Source organism: Piliocolobus tephrosceles, chromosome 4, assembly GCF_002776525.5.
Source record: "Piliocolobus tephrosceles isolate RC106 chromosome 4, ASM277652v3, whole genome shotgun sequence".
Lineage (NCBI taxonomy): Eukaryota > Metazoa > Chordata > Mammalia > Primates > Cercopithecidae > Piliocolobus > Piliocolobus tephrosceles.
Genome location: NC_045437.1, coordinates 158053716 through 158069842, shown reverse-complemented (window position 1 = coordinate 158069842; position 16127 = coordinate 158053716). Strand labels below are relative to the sequence as shown.

Sequence of the window (16127 nt, the reverse complement as noted above, 5' to 3'; positions counted from 1 at the left end):
CATGACAGATTGATGATGATCATGATGATGATGATATTATTATTATTATTATCATCATTATTGAAAGAGGGTCTTGCTCTGTTACCCAGGCTAGACTGCAGTAAAAGATTTTTTTGAAACTAATATCCTGGGGTTTTTTTGTACTTCTACAAACTAGACCACCCCCAATTCTATCTAAATGTGTAGGAAAGGACTAGCTATCACAAAAGGAATAAATACCAAAGGATCAAAGCTTTGACCACAAAAATGGGATTTCTGAGTCCCTAGCAAGAAAATGCAGCTGAAAACCAAATGTGAGAAGGGGATTTTCTAAATTTCTATACTGATTAATTGAATAGTTGAACTCAGTAAACAGAAACAATTTTATTCTTTCATATTTCCCTTTAAACGTATCCTGTCAAAATAGTACTTTCTTGCCCTGAATGAACTTCCAGGTAGATTTCTTTTTACTAATGCCTTTCTGGCATTCTCTTGTAATAAGTAGCTATTTTTAGGTAACACAAAATTCAGTGTAATACTACAAATCCAAACTCTTCTTATGCAATTTAAATTTTTTCCTTTTCTCAGCTTGGGCATGATTTAGACTCAGAATATGCTGTGGGAAGAGCAACCACTATCGGTTTTGTCTCTGTTTCTTGTTCTTTTCCCTTGTCTATTTGGAAACTACACTTTGGTTTCCCCTGGCAGTGAATTATAGGAAAGGAGTTTTAGAAATGTACAGGAAAGGTCTTTTTCAATCTTGACCGAACAGTTATGTGCCATTGGTATCTCTGGGATATGACAGGTAATCAAATGTGGACTCTTTCAAACCTGAAGTATTCTGAAGGGTTCTTTGGAGGTTTACCTGTCACTGGAGCTCTACCTATCACTGGAGCTCTCTCACTTGCTGCTTTTTATCATCTCCTCAGCTTTTGCCTTTGATGATAGAACCTCCAACTGCTTTCGAGTGAGGTTACTTCATCCTTTGCAGGAAGTCATATTGGGCATAATCTCTTTCAAGATGATCCATAATTAGCCCCGTTCTATGGAATCCATATTTGGCCTATTGGCATTATGCACAAATCTTTGTCATGTCAAACTCTCAAAGTATATCTAGCTTCCTCTTTATTCTGCCATTCCAAAGCACCTAACAGACCCTCTTGCCTTTAGACTTTTCATGTATGAGTCAGAAACTAACTCCCAGGGACATATGTTGAACCTTCCAAATGGTTCTCTTGGAGCTTCCTTTCTTGTATTGAGGTGAGGGAGAAGTCTCCTCGCTCCATATGACACCAATAATAGCTCTTATCAAAGAAATATGTATTCTTGAACTTTTCATTTTTTTCTTAGCCTTTCCTTAGTTTGGAGATGAGTAATAAGCTAATGCTGGTAGAAATGGGTTTTGACCTCACCTTTTACAAACTCCACATAGATAATTCTACACAGAATAAGGAATGGGGGTACTTGTCAATGATTTGTTTTCATCAGTAAGGCAATTGTCCAAACTCTAAGACAACATGAAAACCACATTTAACATTTTGCTACATTCCTCAAGTTCCTATTAACATATGTAAGTTAAAACACAACTACAGAATTCTACTATTAGCCATTGCTATGGTTTGAATGTTTGTCTCCTCCAAAATTCGTGTTGAAATTTAATCCCCAATGTGGCAGTATTGAGAGACAGGGACTTTAAGAGGTGACTGGATCATGAGTGCTCTGCCTTCATAAATGGATTAAGCCATTCATGGGTTAATGAAGTAATGGATTAATATGTTATCATGGGAATGGTATGATTGGCTTTACAAGAGGAAAAAGAGACACCTGAGCTACTATGTTCAGTCGTTGAGTCCCTTTGCTATGTGATGCCCTGTGCCACTTCGGGACTCTGCAGAGAGTCCCCACCAGCAAGAAGGCCCTCACTAACTGCAGCCCCTTGACCTTAGAGTTCTTAGCCTCCATAACCGTAAGAAATAAATTCATAGCCAGGCATGGTGGCACATGCTTGTAGTCCTATTTACTCAGAAGGCTGACTGAGGCTGGAAGATCACTTGAACCCAGGAGTTTAAGGTTACAGTGAGCTATGATGGTGCCACTGCACTCCAGCCTGGGCAACAGAGTAAGACTCTGTTTCTAAAAAAAAAAGAAAGAAAGAAGAAAGAAAGGAAAGAAGGAAGGGAAGAAGAAGGATGGACAGACAGATGGAAGGAAAGAGAGAGAGAGGGAGGGAGGGAGGCGGAGAGAGAGAGAAAGAAAGAGAAAGAGAAGAAAAAGAAAATAAAAAGAAAAAGGAAGGTGGTGGGGGAAGGGGAAGGGGAAGGAAATGAAAGGAAAGAAATTCTTTTTCTTTATAAATTACCCAGTTTCAGGTATTTTGTAATAAGCAACAGAAAACAGACTAAGACAACCATATGATACAGAAAAAGCTAAGGAAGTTAACAAAGATAGATCTCTCCTCCACACCTTCCAGTCTACAGCATTATTCCAAGGAGAAGTGGGGCAAAGACTTAGGAAACAAGCAGGCAATGGGAGCTGACTTTTCTCCTCAAGGCCCAAATATGGAGACAGGGGTAATAAATGGGAGGATGACATTAGAAGAGGTGAAGAGAAAGCCAAAAGGAGAGGGGGTATGTACTAACTCCCTGTTTAGAACTCTAGGAGATGTCCACACAGGGTGGAAACAACATAACAAGAAGAGTTGGGGATGTTTAGGCAGAGAAGGGGCATCAGTTAGCTCTCCTGAGATTCTCTTAATTCCTGGGTATTGAGAACAAGTTCTCAAGGTTCTGTACACCAAGAGCAATCAAGAAAGTGGCCAAATTCACAGCCAAAACACCTGGCATAGGAGTGCTGTGGTGAAGTGACTCTACTACAAAGGTTGTAGAAAGCTACCTAGTCAAAGTCTGGATACAGGACTTCAATGAGACTCAAAGGGTTTGGGAGAGCAACAAAAACCAAGGTGAGGTAAAATCAGTAATGGAGGACCTCAGGTCCTAAATAAGGCCTTAAGTTTATGAGCCAATGATTTTTTCAGTGAAGTCCAGACCTGGTATAGAACCAGTCTAAAAGCCTTGAAGCAAGAATCAGTAAAAATCCAGAGACAGTTATGGGATTCCAGATACCCTCAGATCCTAACCTTACCCTTTCCCCAGCACTGCTACAAGGCTCCGTAAGGTCTGCCCCTATTCCTACACACTTACATTTAGGGTGACTATTTGTCCAAACTGGAACATTTCTGAGAGTACAAGGTACTCTATTTAAAGAATTATGTCAGAAAAACAGGCATATACTGAGACTGCCCAGGCAGATAAAGGGATATGATCGCCTACCAATATGCCATTCTTAGGACTATGGAATGGGGAGAACATCTAAGATTCAGCATTCACCCAAAAAGGACTTCTAACCAGAAGTAAATGGATGACAATAAGTAAGTTTAACTCATTATTTCCCAGCTAAATAGTAGAGAAGGGTGATAAGGGTTTAAGAGAAGTTTAGATGAGTTATTTTAAAAAATAAATGAAGCTATATTTTCTTTGCACATATAAGTGGTAGGTTTTATTTTTCAAAGAGAGGTCAGTATTTAGGTGAGACAGGAAATAGTCTCAGATACACATAATCAAGTGTTTTATTACATTTGCTCCATTTCAATACATAGACAACAGTCTATTAAAGTGGATCTACAAAGAAGTTATAGCAACATAAATAAAACCCCCTTTCTCCATTAGCTACTATTTTTTCAAAGTTGTAGGGGTTTTACTTTGTGAATGTGCTACTTAAATAAAGAGAATACCAGATGTCTAGTAGACAATAGGTGCTCAAATCTGGTATCATTATTATCCAAATACCATTCTATCCTCCTTAAGAATATATTATATTATAAATTGTGCAAGGAATTTTTTTAAGTGACTCCATCATCATCTCTGGTGACCTTAGTCATTTATATTTACAATTCTCACTGTCATGTACTGAAGGACAATTCACCCAAAAACAACAGTAAGAGATTTTATTTTCTTCAGAAAATTCTCACTATTTAGATACAGAAATATTTATAAAGAGGCTATCATACTAACGCTACTCTCTTCTCACGCTACATGCATTTCCCAAGGAGACAACTGTGCCTTCAGTCCAGGACTTTTCCCTTGCTCTCTGGGCTGGGCCATCCAACTCATTGTTGGACACCTCCACTTCAAAGTGCTGTCGGTACCTCAGTGTTACCCCAAGCCACTCCTGCTTTTTCATTTGTGTTCCCTCACCTAGTGAATAAGTTTTCATCCAATTTCCTAAGTCAGAGGGATGAGGGCCAACTTGGATTTTGACTTCTTCCAATCTGTCATTAAAAACTATTGACTATCTCTCTTGAATTTTTCTCAAACTTTTCCTTTTTGTTATCATTGCTGAGGGCAGAGATTTTGTTTGTAATCAATTTTGTTCACTACTATATCTCTAGCAATTACAACAGTCCTGACACATAGTGAGTCCTCAACAAATAATAAATGAACACCTGAGTTTGTGGACTAACAATCGTATTTGCTATGTAACTATTATAACACAGGGTTTCAGAAGCTCAACAATTTTAAAATTTTAATTCTTACGTTTCTCTGTGGCATTTCTGATAGTCTTCTGAAGAGGTACCTAGGAAAGAAAATAAAAACAATCTATTAGAAATATAATTCGAAGACAAACCAGAGGCTAAAATTAGGTAAAAATGAGTATTTTCCCCCAAGTGCAGTTTATTTTTATAACTTTTTAAATATTTTTTTTTGTCTGCCACTTAAATTAGGTAAAAATATTTTCAAAATATCAAAGTAAAAAAATGTTGCAAAATGTTATGAGATACAGGAATCTCTCCCTTGTATTTGAATAGTTCTTTATAATTTTTGAAGTCTTTTTACATGTATTATCTTACTTGATTCTTACAACAATCCTGTCAGGTAAATATATCAATTTATTATCCCCATTTTACATATAAGAAAAAACAACTGGTCGGATTACAAAACTAGGCTGGGTACAGTGGCTCACGCCTGTAATCCCAACACTTTGGGGAGCCAAGGCAGGTGGATCACCTGAGGTCAGGCATTCAAGACCAGCCTGGGCAACAAGGTGAAACCCCGTCTCTACTAAAAATACAAAAATTAGCTGGCCGTGGTGGCACACGCCTGTAATCCCAGCTATTTGGGAGGCTGAGGCTCCAGAATTGCTTGAACCCAGGAAGTGGAGGCTGCAGTGAGCCGAGACTGCGCCACTGCACTCCAGCCTGGGCAACAGAGTGATACTCTGTCTCAAAAAAAATAAAAAAATAGAAAACTAATAGTCAAATACTAGTCCAATACCAAATATATAGAAATGCATACTAGTAGATTGATTAGTCAAGAGAATTTCTGCCAGCCAACATTTGCTGCCTCAGGTACATTAAGATGTTAACAGGAATATAAAGAACCATGGGTATAGTTATCTAAAGAAATTAAAACCTTTAGTGGCTTTGGTACTTTGCTTATGTTAGATTCGGATTTTTAAATCTCACAAATTAAAGAGGAGACAAAGTGAATGATGCCTTTAAGCATTTCCTCAAAGGGAAGTTCTCAAAACATATACAGGGGACCCTCATCATCTAGCATCTATTCTGTTTTTGCTGGTAAGAGTCGCCTCTTTTTTTTTCCCTGATGGTCCAGGCATAGCCTATAACTCAATACTGTGAGAGCCCTGCATCTCCCTGGACAAAGTGACTGGATCAGGGAAAGGCATATAAACTAATGAAGCCCATGTGTAAGGTCCAGGACTTCAGTTCAAATTGTTGGGAAAGAGAAGCACTTTTTTCAATGTATTTGAGGCTGTGAGTATGTAAGCCCAGACCCAGCAAAAGTTGCTCCAAGAAGGGACTTGTCTGAGAGCATAACTGACATAGAGGGATCCTGAGCCAAGGGATAGAGAGGAATTGGATCCTACCGATATCATTTGAAACCCTGGATCAAATTGCCTATGTACCTGATTTATTGCTGAATTTTTCAGGTACATGTGGTAACAAATTCCTTTTTTAACCTAATACTGTTAGTTTTTTGACATTGGCAATGGACAAGAATCCTAACCAAAACATTTGCTAAAGAGACAGGCTGCTTCTTTGAGAACTTTATTTCAGCAAAGGAGTTGTCAAACTAAACATAAAACAGAAGACAAGGCCTTCAAACACTAGAAATACTGCCATCTAGACAGCTATCAACTTTCCAATAAAGGACCCCTAACTCAATGTTCTTTGACTAATATGACCCTTTCTTAGTGGCAGGCTCTAATAGATGGGCTGCCAATATCCATCCATTCCTACTCCCCTTCTTCATTTTCCTTGCCTTCTACCACAATAGAGGATAGGAAAGCAAAATACTTGGTTTCTCAGCCTCCCTGGTGGTAGATAAATGCATGACCCAGTTCCGGCCAATAGAACAAAGTAGAAGTCAGCTGGGAATTTCTAGGAAAGCTTTTCTTCTTTCAATAAAAGGATACATGTGGCGCTACTCAGCCCTCTCTCATTCTTTCTACCAGGAACATGGCTGTGACACCTAGAGTTTAGCAACCACCTTGCAACTATGGGATAACAAACCAACACACTTGGCTGTATGTTGACATAAGACCCTATGATCTTGATGATATTAGTGAGTTGCTACATAGCTCTGGGCTGGTATGGGAGAAACATAAACCCAATATAAATAAAAAAAATTTTGCATGACAAAAAATATCATGAACAAAAAGACAACCAAAAAACGGGGACAAAATATTCATAATATATACCACAGACAAAAGGCCAATATTCTTCAAATAAAAATGGCCCTTAAACATATGAAAGATGTTTAAGCTCACATATAATTATGGAAATGTAAGTTAAAATAGCACAGAGATACTATTTGTCACCTTTGAGAATAGCAAAATTAAAAAAAAATTGACAGCACATTCTGTTGGTAAGGATATGGGGAGACCAGCACTTTAACACACTGCTGTTTGGAATGCAAACTGTTATAATCCTTCTGGAGGAAAATTTGGCAATATCCAATAAAATGATAACCTTCTGACCCAGCTATCCTACCTCTGAAAATCTACCTTGAAGACACAATGCCAATAACATGAAAAAATATATATCATAAGTTTATTCATTGTGTATTGTTTATAATGGCAAAATATTGGGGAAAAACCTAAATACCCAATATATAGGTATTTTTGAATAAACAAAAGTACCTCCATAGAGTGGAGTACTATGCAGCTGTAAAAAATAAGAGGAAGATCTCTATGTAAACTGATGTGGAGTGATTTCTAGTACATACTGTTAGGTGGAAAAATCAAAGTGAAAGAAGAGTAGCTATATAGCACAGTACCCTTCATGTAACAAAGAAGAGGATATAAAGAAATACATTGATATCTCCTCATTTGTACAAAAGAAACACAGAAAGGATAAGTCAAAAACTAAAAAGACCAGTTACCCACAGTGGGTAAGTGAGAAAGGGGTAGAAAGAAGAGAAGAATGGTAGCTGGAAGAAGGTGAAAGTGATAATTTTCTGAGAATATCTTTTTATATAGCTATGACTCTAAAACCATAATAATATTTCATATTCCCAAATACATACACAAAACCAAACAGGACAGGTGAATGCAAAAGTGAATCAATAACAAATGAGTATAGCTATACGTATTACAAGTGAATAACTTCTCATATGCTAAGGGAGGTGGGGAGAAAATGAACTTACATAACTTTGGAAAATTAGTATTTTGACTGGATGCTGTAATGCTAAAGACAAAAAGAACTGTATGCAAATGCTGTAATTTATTTACTTAAATGTGTTTCTTACAGGGGCCTGGGTTAACACTTCTGAAACTACTCTATATATACTAGAAATAAATAAATAAATAAATGAATGAATGAACGTATGATGAAAGTATTGGATTTCAAACCATAGAATAAATATCCATGAGTCTACACTGAATTAGTAATCAAATAAATAAACAAATAGCAGAAAAGAGAAAGTTCTTCTTTTACAGTAGAATTCCAATTAATAAAAGTAGCAGTAAAGAATAGAATAAAAAATCACCATTGGACAAACACCACAGTAATAAAGGTTGAAGTCAACTGGCTCCTCTGATGGCTGCTAAAATTAGTGAAATACCATTTCAGAAGAAAGAGAGTTTACAGTCTCAAACTATCTTTTTGTAGATATTCAAAAATTACAAAGAGAAAACAGCAATTTTTAATTGGAGAAATTCAGCAGATACCACCTTAACCAAATGATGAAATTTAACATCACCAGTAATAAGAAATAATATTCTTCAAATAAAAATGAGAGGACAGCACGAACCCTTTGATATGATATGATACACTGCAAAGGCACAACATAATTTCTGTGGTACTCTTACCAAAAACTGCATAACTTCATTCCTTTGTTTTTTGTTTTTTTTGTTTTTTTCAGAAGATCCATATTCTGTCACCCAGGCAGAAGTTCAGTGGTACAAACATGGTTCACTATAGCCTTGACCTCCTGTGCTCAAGCGATCCTCTCATTCTCCCACCTCAGCCTCCTGAGTAGCTGGGACTACAGGCGTGCACCACCACATCTGGTTCATTTTTTATGTTTTGTAGAGATAGAGGTCTCACTATGTTGCCCAGGCTGGTCTTGAACTCCTGGCCTCAAGCAGTCCTCCCACCTCAGTCTCCCAAAGTGCTGGGATTACAGGTGTCAGCCACTGCACCCAGCCATAACTTCATTCCTATCATGAAGAAACATCAAGACAAATCCCAACCAAGGGACATTCTACAAAATAACTCATCAGTAATCTGAAAGACTGAGGAACTATTACAAACTGCAGGAGACTAGGGAGAAGTAACAATTAAATGTGACATGGGATCCAGGATGGATCATGAAACAGAAAAAAGGAAAGACTAAATGAAAAGTCTAAAAATAGTTCAAAATAAAAAGTTATAAAAGGCTGAGTGCAATGGCACATGCCTATTATCTCAGCACTTTGGAAGGCCAAGGTAGAAGAATTGCTTGAGGCCAGGAGTTTGAGACCAGCCTGGGCAACATAGTGAGATTCCATCTCTACAAAAAATTGTTTAAATTACTTGTTGTGCCCGGGAGCAGTGGCTCACACCTGTAATCCCAGCACTTTGGGAAGCCAAGGCAGGCAGATCACCTGAGGTCAGGAGTTCAAGACCAGCCTGGCCAACATGGTAAAACCCTATCTCTACAAAAATACAAAAATATACTGGGTGTGGTGGCACGCACCTGTAACCCTAGCTACTAGGGAGGCTGAGGCAGGAGAATTGCTTGAACCTGGGAGACAGAGGTTGCAGTGAGCCTAAATTGTGCCACTGCACTCCAGCCTGGGCAAAACAGTAAGACTCTGTCTCAAAATAAATAAATTTAAAAAGTAAACTAAACATACTTCTGCTATTATTAGATATTATCTGTAGCCAAAGGCAATCCAACTGAGAAACTTAGCTTAGAAATCATTCAAGAGAAAAAATCCTTTGCTTTTCCAACATAGATAAGAAATGTTCCCTCGTGTGTGCAACTCACTTAAAATTGCAGAGACATTTGAAAACTGTGTTGCCTTCTCTATCGCTACTGCTTTACTGGTATCCAGAAGAGTAGAATTCTTCCACTGCATGTGTTCTTCCAAGTTGGGACACTCCCAGTCTAAAACAGCAGAGAAGAAATAGCGTAAGACTTTGAACAACAGCCTACAAATGATAGGTTCCTTCCTACCCCACCTTAGGTCCCCAGCCCATACCAAATGATGGTACTATAATTGAAAGTTTTGGATGAGACAGAAAAAAAATAAGCTTTGACAGATCAATATACTAAATAATCTATGGTCTATTCTGGTTCTCTTACCCTGCCTTCCTTTCTAGACTTTTCCACCATAAGGATTATTGATCTAAGAGACAGGTAGCACACATGTGAGCTGCCTGTTATGTTTTATATATGTTATACCTATGTACCATTAAAAATCACATCACTAAATAACATACAGTCAGCCCTTTGTATCTATGAGTTCCACATTTGTGGATTCAACCAACCATGGACTGAAAATATTCAGGAAAAAATTGCATCCATACTCAACATACACAGTCTTTTTTTTTCTTGTCATTATTCTCTAAACAATACAGTATAACAACTATTTACATAGCATTTACATTGTATTAAGTATTATAAGTAATCTAAAGATTATTTAAACTATATAGAAGTATGTGCATAGGTTACATCCAAATACCATGCCATTTTATATCAGGGACTTCAGCATCCACAGATTTTGGTATCCAAGGGAGGTTTTAGAACCAACCTCCATGGATACCAAGGGACAAACTGTACATAAACTGCTATTACTTAATATCAGTTTTAAGCTTTCTAGTGATTTCCCACTATGGAAGAATTAGACTATTCCCTGTATATTCACCCATCCCCACCTTTCCTTCCCCTCCCATTGTCTCTATAGTGTTATATCATATATTAAGTTAGAGCAATATTCATATAGACATATGATGATAAAATGTTATAAAAATGCTGTTTACTCTGGTGGTATATCAAAACCACCTTTTGTTTTTCCTGGAGTCAATACAAGTCCCTTTCCTCATCTGTTTAGTTTTATACATACACACACACATACACACACACACTCTTTTGAGACAGAGTCTTGCTCTGTCGCCCAGGCTAGAGTGCAGTGGTGTGATCTCGGCTCATTGCAACCTCCGCCTCCTAGGTTCAAGTGATTCTCCTGCCTCAGACACCTGAGTAGCTGGGATTACAGGCACCTACCACCATGCCCGGCTAATTTTTGTATTTTTGTAGAGACAGAGTTTCGCCATGTTGGCCAGGCTTGTCTGAAACTCCTGACCTCAAGTGATTCGCCCGCCTCAGCCTCCCAAAGTGCTGATTACAGGCGTGTGCCACCACTCCTGGTCTCTATACATTTTTTAATCTATTTAATCTCAAACACTACCAAATTGCATAAATCCATTCCATTTATTCCACTCCCTGGTGTTTTAGAATTTCATAATGCTGTGCCTTGGTGTTTTTCATCTACTGTACTAGGCACACTATGGTCATTTTAACCCAGAAACTCACAATTTATAGCTCAAAAAATGTTATTGAATATTTGTTGATAATTTTCTTCCCTTTTTTCCATTATCTTTTCCTGGATCTCCTATTATTTGACGCTGGATTTCATATACTGTTCTTATTTTTTTTCTCTAAATTTTAATCTTTTTTTCTTTATTTTCTCCTCTTTTTCCCTCCTTTTTTTCTTACGATTTTTTTTCTGGTAAATCTCAACTTAATATTTTAATCCTTTTACTGAGTTTTCCATTCTGCTATTGCATTTCATTGTTCTTAGAACAGTCTCTTTTTTATAGCATCCTATTCTTATTTAATGGATAAAATATATATTTTCTTATCTCAATGAAGATTTTAAAAAATATTTTCCTCTCCTTGTTCCTATTTCTCTTTTATTCTTTTCCCTCCTACTTAATTTCCTTGTTTCAAGATTTTTAAATTGTAAAAGTTTAAACATTTTACTTTTTAAAATTCCTTTTATAGTTAGAACAGTTAACATGAGATCTACACTCCAACTTTTAAGTGTACAATGCAGTGTTGTTAACTAAAGGCACAGCATTCTATAGCAGCTCTCTAGAGCTCACTCCTACATGTGTAAGTGAAACTTAACACGGATTGATAGCAACTCCCAATTTTCCCTTCCTGCCAGATCCTGTCAAACATCATCCTACTCTCTGCTTCTATGAGTTTGGCTATTTTAGATAATTTATATAAGTAGAAATATCAAGTATTCGACCTTCTGTGACTGGCTTATTTCATTTAACATAACGTCCTCAAGGTTCATCCGTGCTGTCACAAATTGCAGGATTTCTTTCTTAAGGCTGAATAATATTCCATTGCATTTATACATCACATTTTCTTTATCCATTCATCTATCAACAAACATTAAGGTTTCTTCCACATCTCGGTTACTATGAATAATGCTGCAGTGAATAAGGGTGTGTGAATATCTCTTTGAGATCCTGATTTTAATTATTTTGGATATTCACACAGGGACTGATGGACCACATGGTCATTCTGTTTTCAATTTTTAGAGACACCTCCATACTGTTTCTTTTTTCTTTTTTTTTTTTTTTTGAGACGGAGTCTCGCTCTGTCGCCCGGGCTGGAGTGCAGTGGCCGGATCTCAGCTTACTGCAAGCTCTGCCTCCCGGGTTTACGCCATTCTCCTGCCTCAGCCTCCCAAGTAGCTGGGACTACAGGCGCCCGCCGCCTCGCCCGGCTAGTTTTTTGTATTTTTTAGTAGAGACGGGGTTTCACCGTGTTAGCCAGGATGGTCTCGACCTCCTGACCTCGTGATCCGCCCATCTCAGCCTCCCAAAGTGCTGGGATTACAGGCTTGAGCCACCGCGCCCGGCTCCATACTGTTTCTATAGCTGCTGTGCCATTTTACATTCCCACCAACAGTGTACAAGGGTTCTAAATTATCCACACCCTTGCCAACATTTGTTATCTTTTGTTTTTGTTTTTTGGTAATAGCCCTTTTAACAAGTGTGAGGTGATACTGTGGTTTTGATTTGCCTGTTCCTGATGATTAATGATGTTGAGCATTTTTTCATATACTTGTTGGCTATTGCTGCTGCTGCTTTGGAGAAATATCTATTCAAGTTATTTGTCTAATTTTTAAATCAGGTTGTCTTTTTTGTTTAGTTTTGCTATTCAGTTATAAGAGTTCCTTATGCATTTTAGTTATTTACTCCTTTATCAGATATATGATTTACAAATATTTTCTTCCATTTTGGTATGTTGTCTCTTTATTCTGTTGATTGTTTCTTTTGCTGTTCAGAAGCTTTTGCTGTGCAGAAGTGATGACGTCTTACTTGTTACTGTTCTTGTTGCCTACACTTTTGGTATCATATCCATGAAATCACTGCTAAGACTAATGTTATGAAGCTTTTCCCCTATGTTTTCTTCTAGGAGTTTTATATTTAAGTATTTAATCCATTTTGAATTAATTCTTGTGTATAGGTGTCAATGTCCAATTTCATCACTTTGTTTGTGGATATTCCGTTTTCCCAACAGCATTTGTTGAAGAAAGTATCCTTTCCTCATTGTGTATTCTTGGCACTCTATCCTGTCAAAGATAAGTTGGCCGTATATGTATGGATTCATTTATCTTATGACAGTACCATACTGTTTGAATTACTATAGCATCACAATGTATTTTCAAATCAGGAAGTATGATGTTCCTACTTTGTTCTTCTCAAGATTATTTTGGCTATTTGAGCTTCTTTGTAGTTCCATATACACTTCAGGGTTGCTTTGTTATTTCTATTAAAAAATGCCATTGAGATTTTGATAGAGATCGCATCCAATTTGTAGACTGCTTTGGGTGTATGGATATTTTAACAATATTAAGTCTTCCAACTCATAAACATGGGATGTGTGTCCGTTTCTTTTTAAATTTTATTCATCATTGTTTTTCAGCATATATATCTTCTACTTCTTAAGTTTATTTGTAAATATTGTATACTTTTTGATGATATTGTAAATGAGATTGTTTTATTTCCTTTTCAGGTAGTTTATTGCTAGTATATAGAAACACAACTGATTTTCGTATGTTAATTTTATAATCTACAATTTTACTGAATTCATTTAATCATTCAAATATGTCTGTGTGTGTGTGTGTTTTTTTTTTAGAGTCTTGCTCTGTCACCCAGGCTGGAGTGCAGTGGCATGAACCCGGCCCACTGCAACCTCCACCTCTTGATTAAAGCAATTCTCCTGCCTCAACCTCCTGAGTAGCTGGGACTACAGGCGCCTGCCACCACGCCCGGCTCATTTTTGTATTTTTAGTATAGAAGGGGTTTCACCATGTTGGCCAGGCTGGTCTTGAACTCCTGATCTCATGTGATCTGCCCACCTCGGCCTCCTAAATTGCTGGAATTACAGGTGTGAGCCACCACATCCGGCCTTGTGGTGTCTTTAGAGTGTTTTACATATAAGATTATGTCATCTGCACAAACAGATTATTTTACTTCAATTTAGACACTTTTTATTTTTTTGTTGCCTAATTGCTGTGACTAGGACTATGCTGAACAAAAGTATTCAGCATACTTCCTGATCTTAGAGGAACAGCTTTCAGTTTTTTACTACTGAGTATGATGTTAGCTATGGGCTTCTCATATACTGTCTTTATTATGCTGAGGTAATTGCCTTCTGTTCCTGGTTTGAGAGTATTCATCATAAAAGATGTTGAATTTTGTCAAATCCTTTCGCTGTATCTATTGAAATTACTGTGTAATTGTTACTCTTCGTTCTGTTAAAGTAGTGTTACACTTTAGTTGATTTTTGTATTTGGAACCATCCTTGCATTCCAGGGATAAATGCCACTTGGTCATGGTGTATGATCCTTTTAATGTAGAGATGAATTTGAATTGCTAGTATTTTGTTGAGGATTTTTACATCTATGTTTATCAGGGATATTGTCTTATAGTTGTCTTTGCTTGTAGTATTTACCTCACTTTAGTATGAGGGTAATGCTGGCCTCAAAGAATTAGTTTGAAAGTGTTTTCTCCTCTTTAATTTTTAAGAAGAGTTTAAGTTTAAGAATAGTTTAATAAAGACCATATATAAGAACTGGAATTAAATATTCTTTAAATGTTTGGTAGAATTCACCAGTGAAGCCATCTGGTCCTGGACTTGTCTTTGTTGGAAGGTTTTTGATTGCTTGTTCAATCTCCTTACTAGTTATAGGTCTGCCCAGATTTTATATTTCTTTGTGACTCAGTCTTAATAGGTTATATGTTTCTAGGAATTTCTTCTTTCCTTCTAGGTTATTCGATTTATTGTCCTATAATTGGGCATGGTAGTCTCATAATTATTTTTTTTTCTGTGGCATCAGGTATAAAGTTTCATCTTGCACTTTGAATTTTATTGAGTTTTCTTTTTTTCTTAATCTAACTAAAGGTTTGTCAAATTTGTCCTTTCAACAAACCAACTCTTAGTTCCACTGATTTCTATTTTTTTCGATTCCCTGTTCCATTTATTTCTGCTCTAAACTTTATTTCCTTCTATCTGATAATTTTTGGCTGTTCATTCTTTTTTCTAGTTCCTTGAGGTGTAACATTAGCTTATTTGAAATGTTTCTTTTTAAATGTAGTTATTGCTATAAAATTCCCTCAGTACTGCTTTTGCTATATTCCACGTTTTAATATATTGTGCTTTTGTCCAAAGATATTTTCTAATTTCCCTTTATCATGATTTCTTCTTTGACTCACTGGTTATTCAAGAGTATGTTAAATTTCCACATATTTGTGAATTTTCCAGTATTCCTTCTACTACTGATTTCTAGTTTTGTTGCATTGTGGTCAGAAAAGATACTTGGTATGTTTTCAATCTTCCATTTGTTAAGACTTGTTTTGTGACATAACATGATCTATTATGGAGACTGTCCTATCTGTGCATGAGAGAAATATATATTCTGCCACTGTTGGGTAGAATGTTTTGTATACATATTAGGTCCATGTTGTCTATAGCGCTGTTCAAGTCTGCCGTTTGCTTACCTGTTTTCTGTCTGAATGTTCTGACCATTGCTAAAAGTGGGTTATATTGAATTATCCCACAATTATTGTATTACTATTTTTCCCTCCAGTTCTGTCAATGTCTGTTTTATATATTTAGATGCTGATGTTGGGTGCATACGTATTTATAACTGTATATCTTCCTGGTGAATTGACCTTTTTATTATTATTTTTGTTCTTCTTTGTCTCTCATGAATGTTTTTGATTTGAAGTCTATCTTGTCTGACACAAATATAGCCACCCCTGCTCTCTTTTGGTTGCCATTTGTATGGAATATCTTTTTCCATCTCTCCATTTTTAGTGTATGTATCCTTAAATCTAAAGAGGGTCATCTGTAGACATTACATCATTAGATCTTGTTCTTTTATCCATTCAGTCACTCTGTGTTTTGATTGAGAAGTTTAACTTATTTAAAGTAATTATTGGTAGGTAGGGACTTAACTATTGTCATTTCACTAATTGTTTCTCTCTTGGTCCCTCTTGTAATTCTTTTGTCCCTTTTTCCTTTAGTGCTGTCTTCCTTTGTGTTCCATTGCTT

General features: G+C 36.8%; 1 protein-coding gene across 1 annotated transcript in view; it reads right to left on the bottom strand.

Moving 5' to 3' along the window:
* The window catches only part of MEIKIN (meiotic kinetochore factor), a 135776-nt gene that overhangs the window by 101280 nt on the left and 18369 nt on the right, over positions 1–16127 (bottom strand). Inside the window, exons 6-7 of the mRNA XM_023196731.2 lie at positions 9531–9650; positions 4572–4611 (exon numbers count right to left, since the gene is read on the bottom strand). Coding sequence (XP_023052499.1) covers positions 4572–4611; positions 9531–9650 — 160 coding nt within the window. The remainder of the gene's footprint in view (positions 1–4571; positions 4612–9530; positions 9651–16127) is intronic.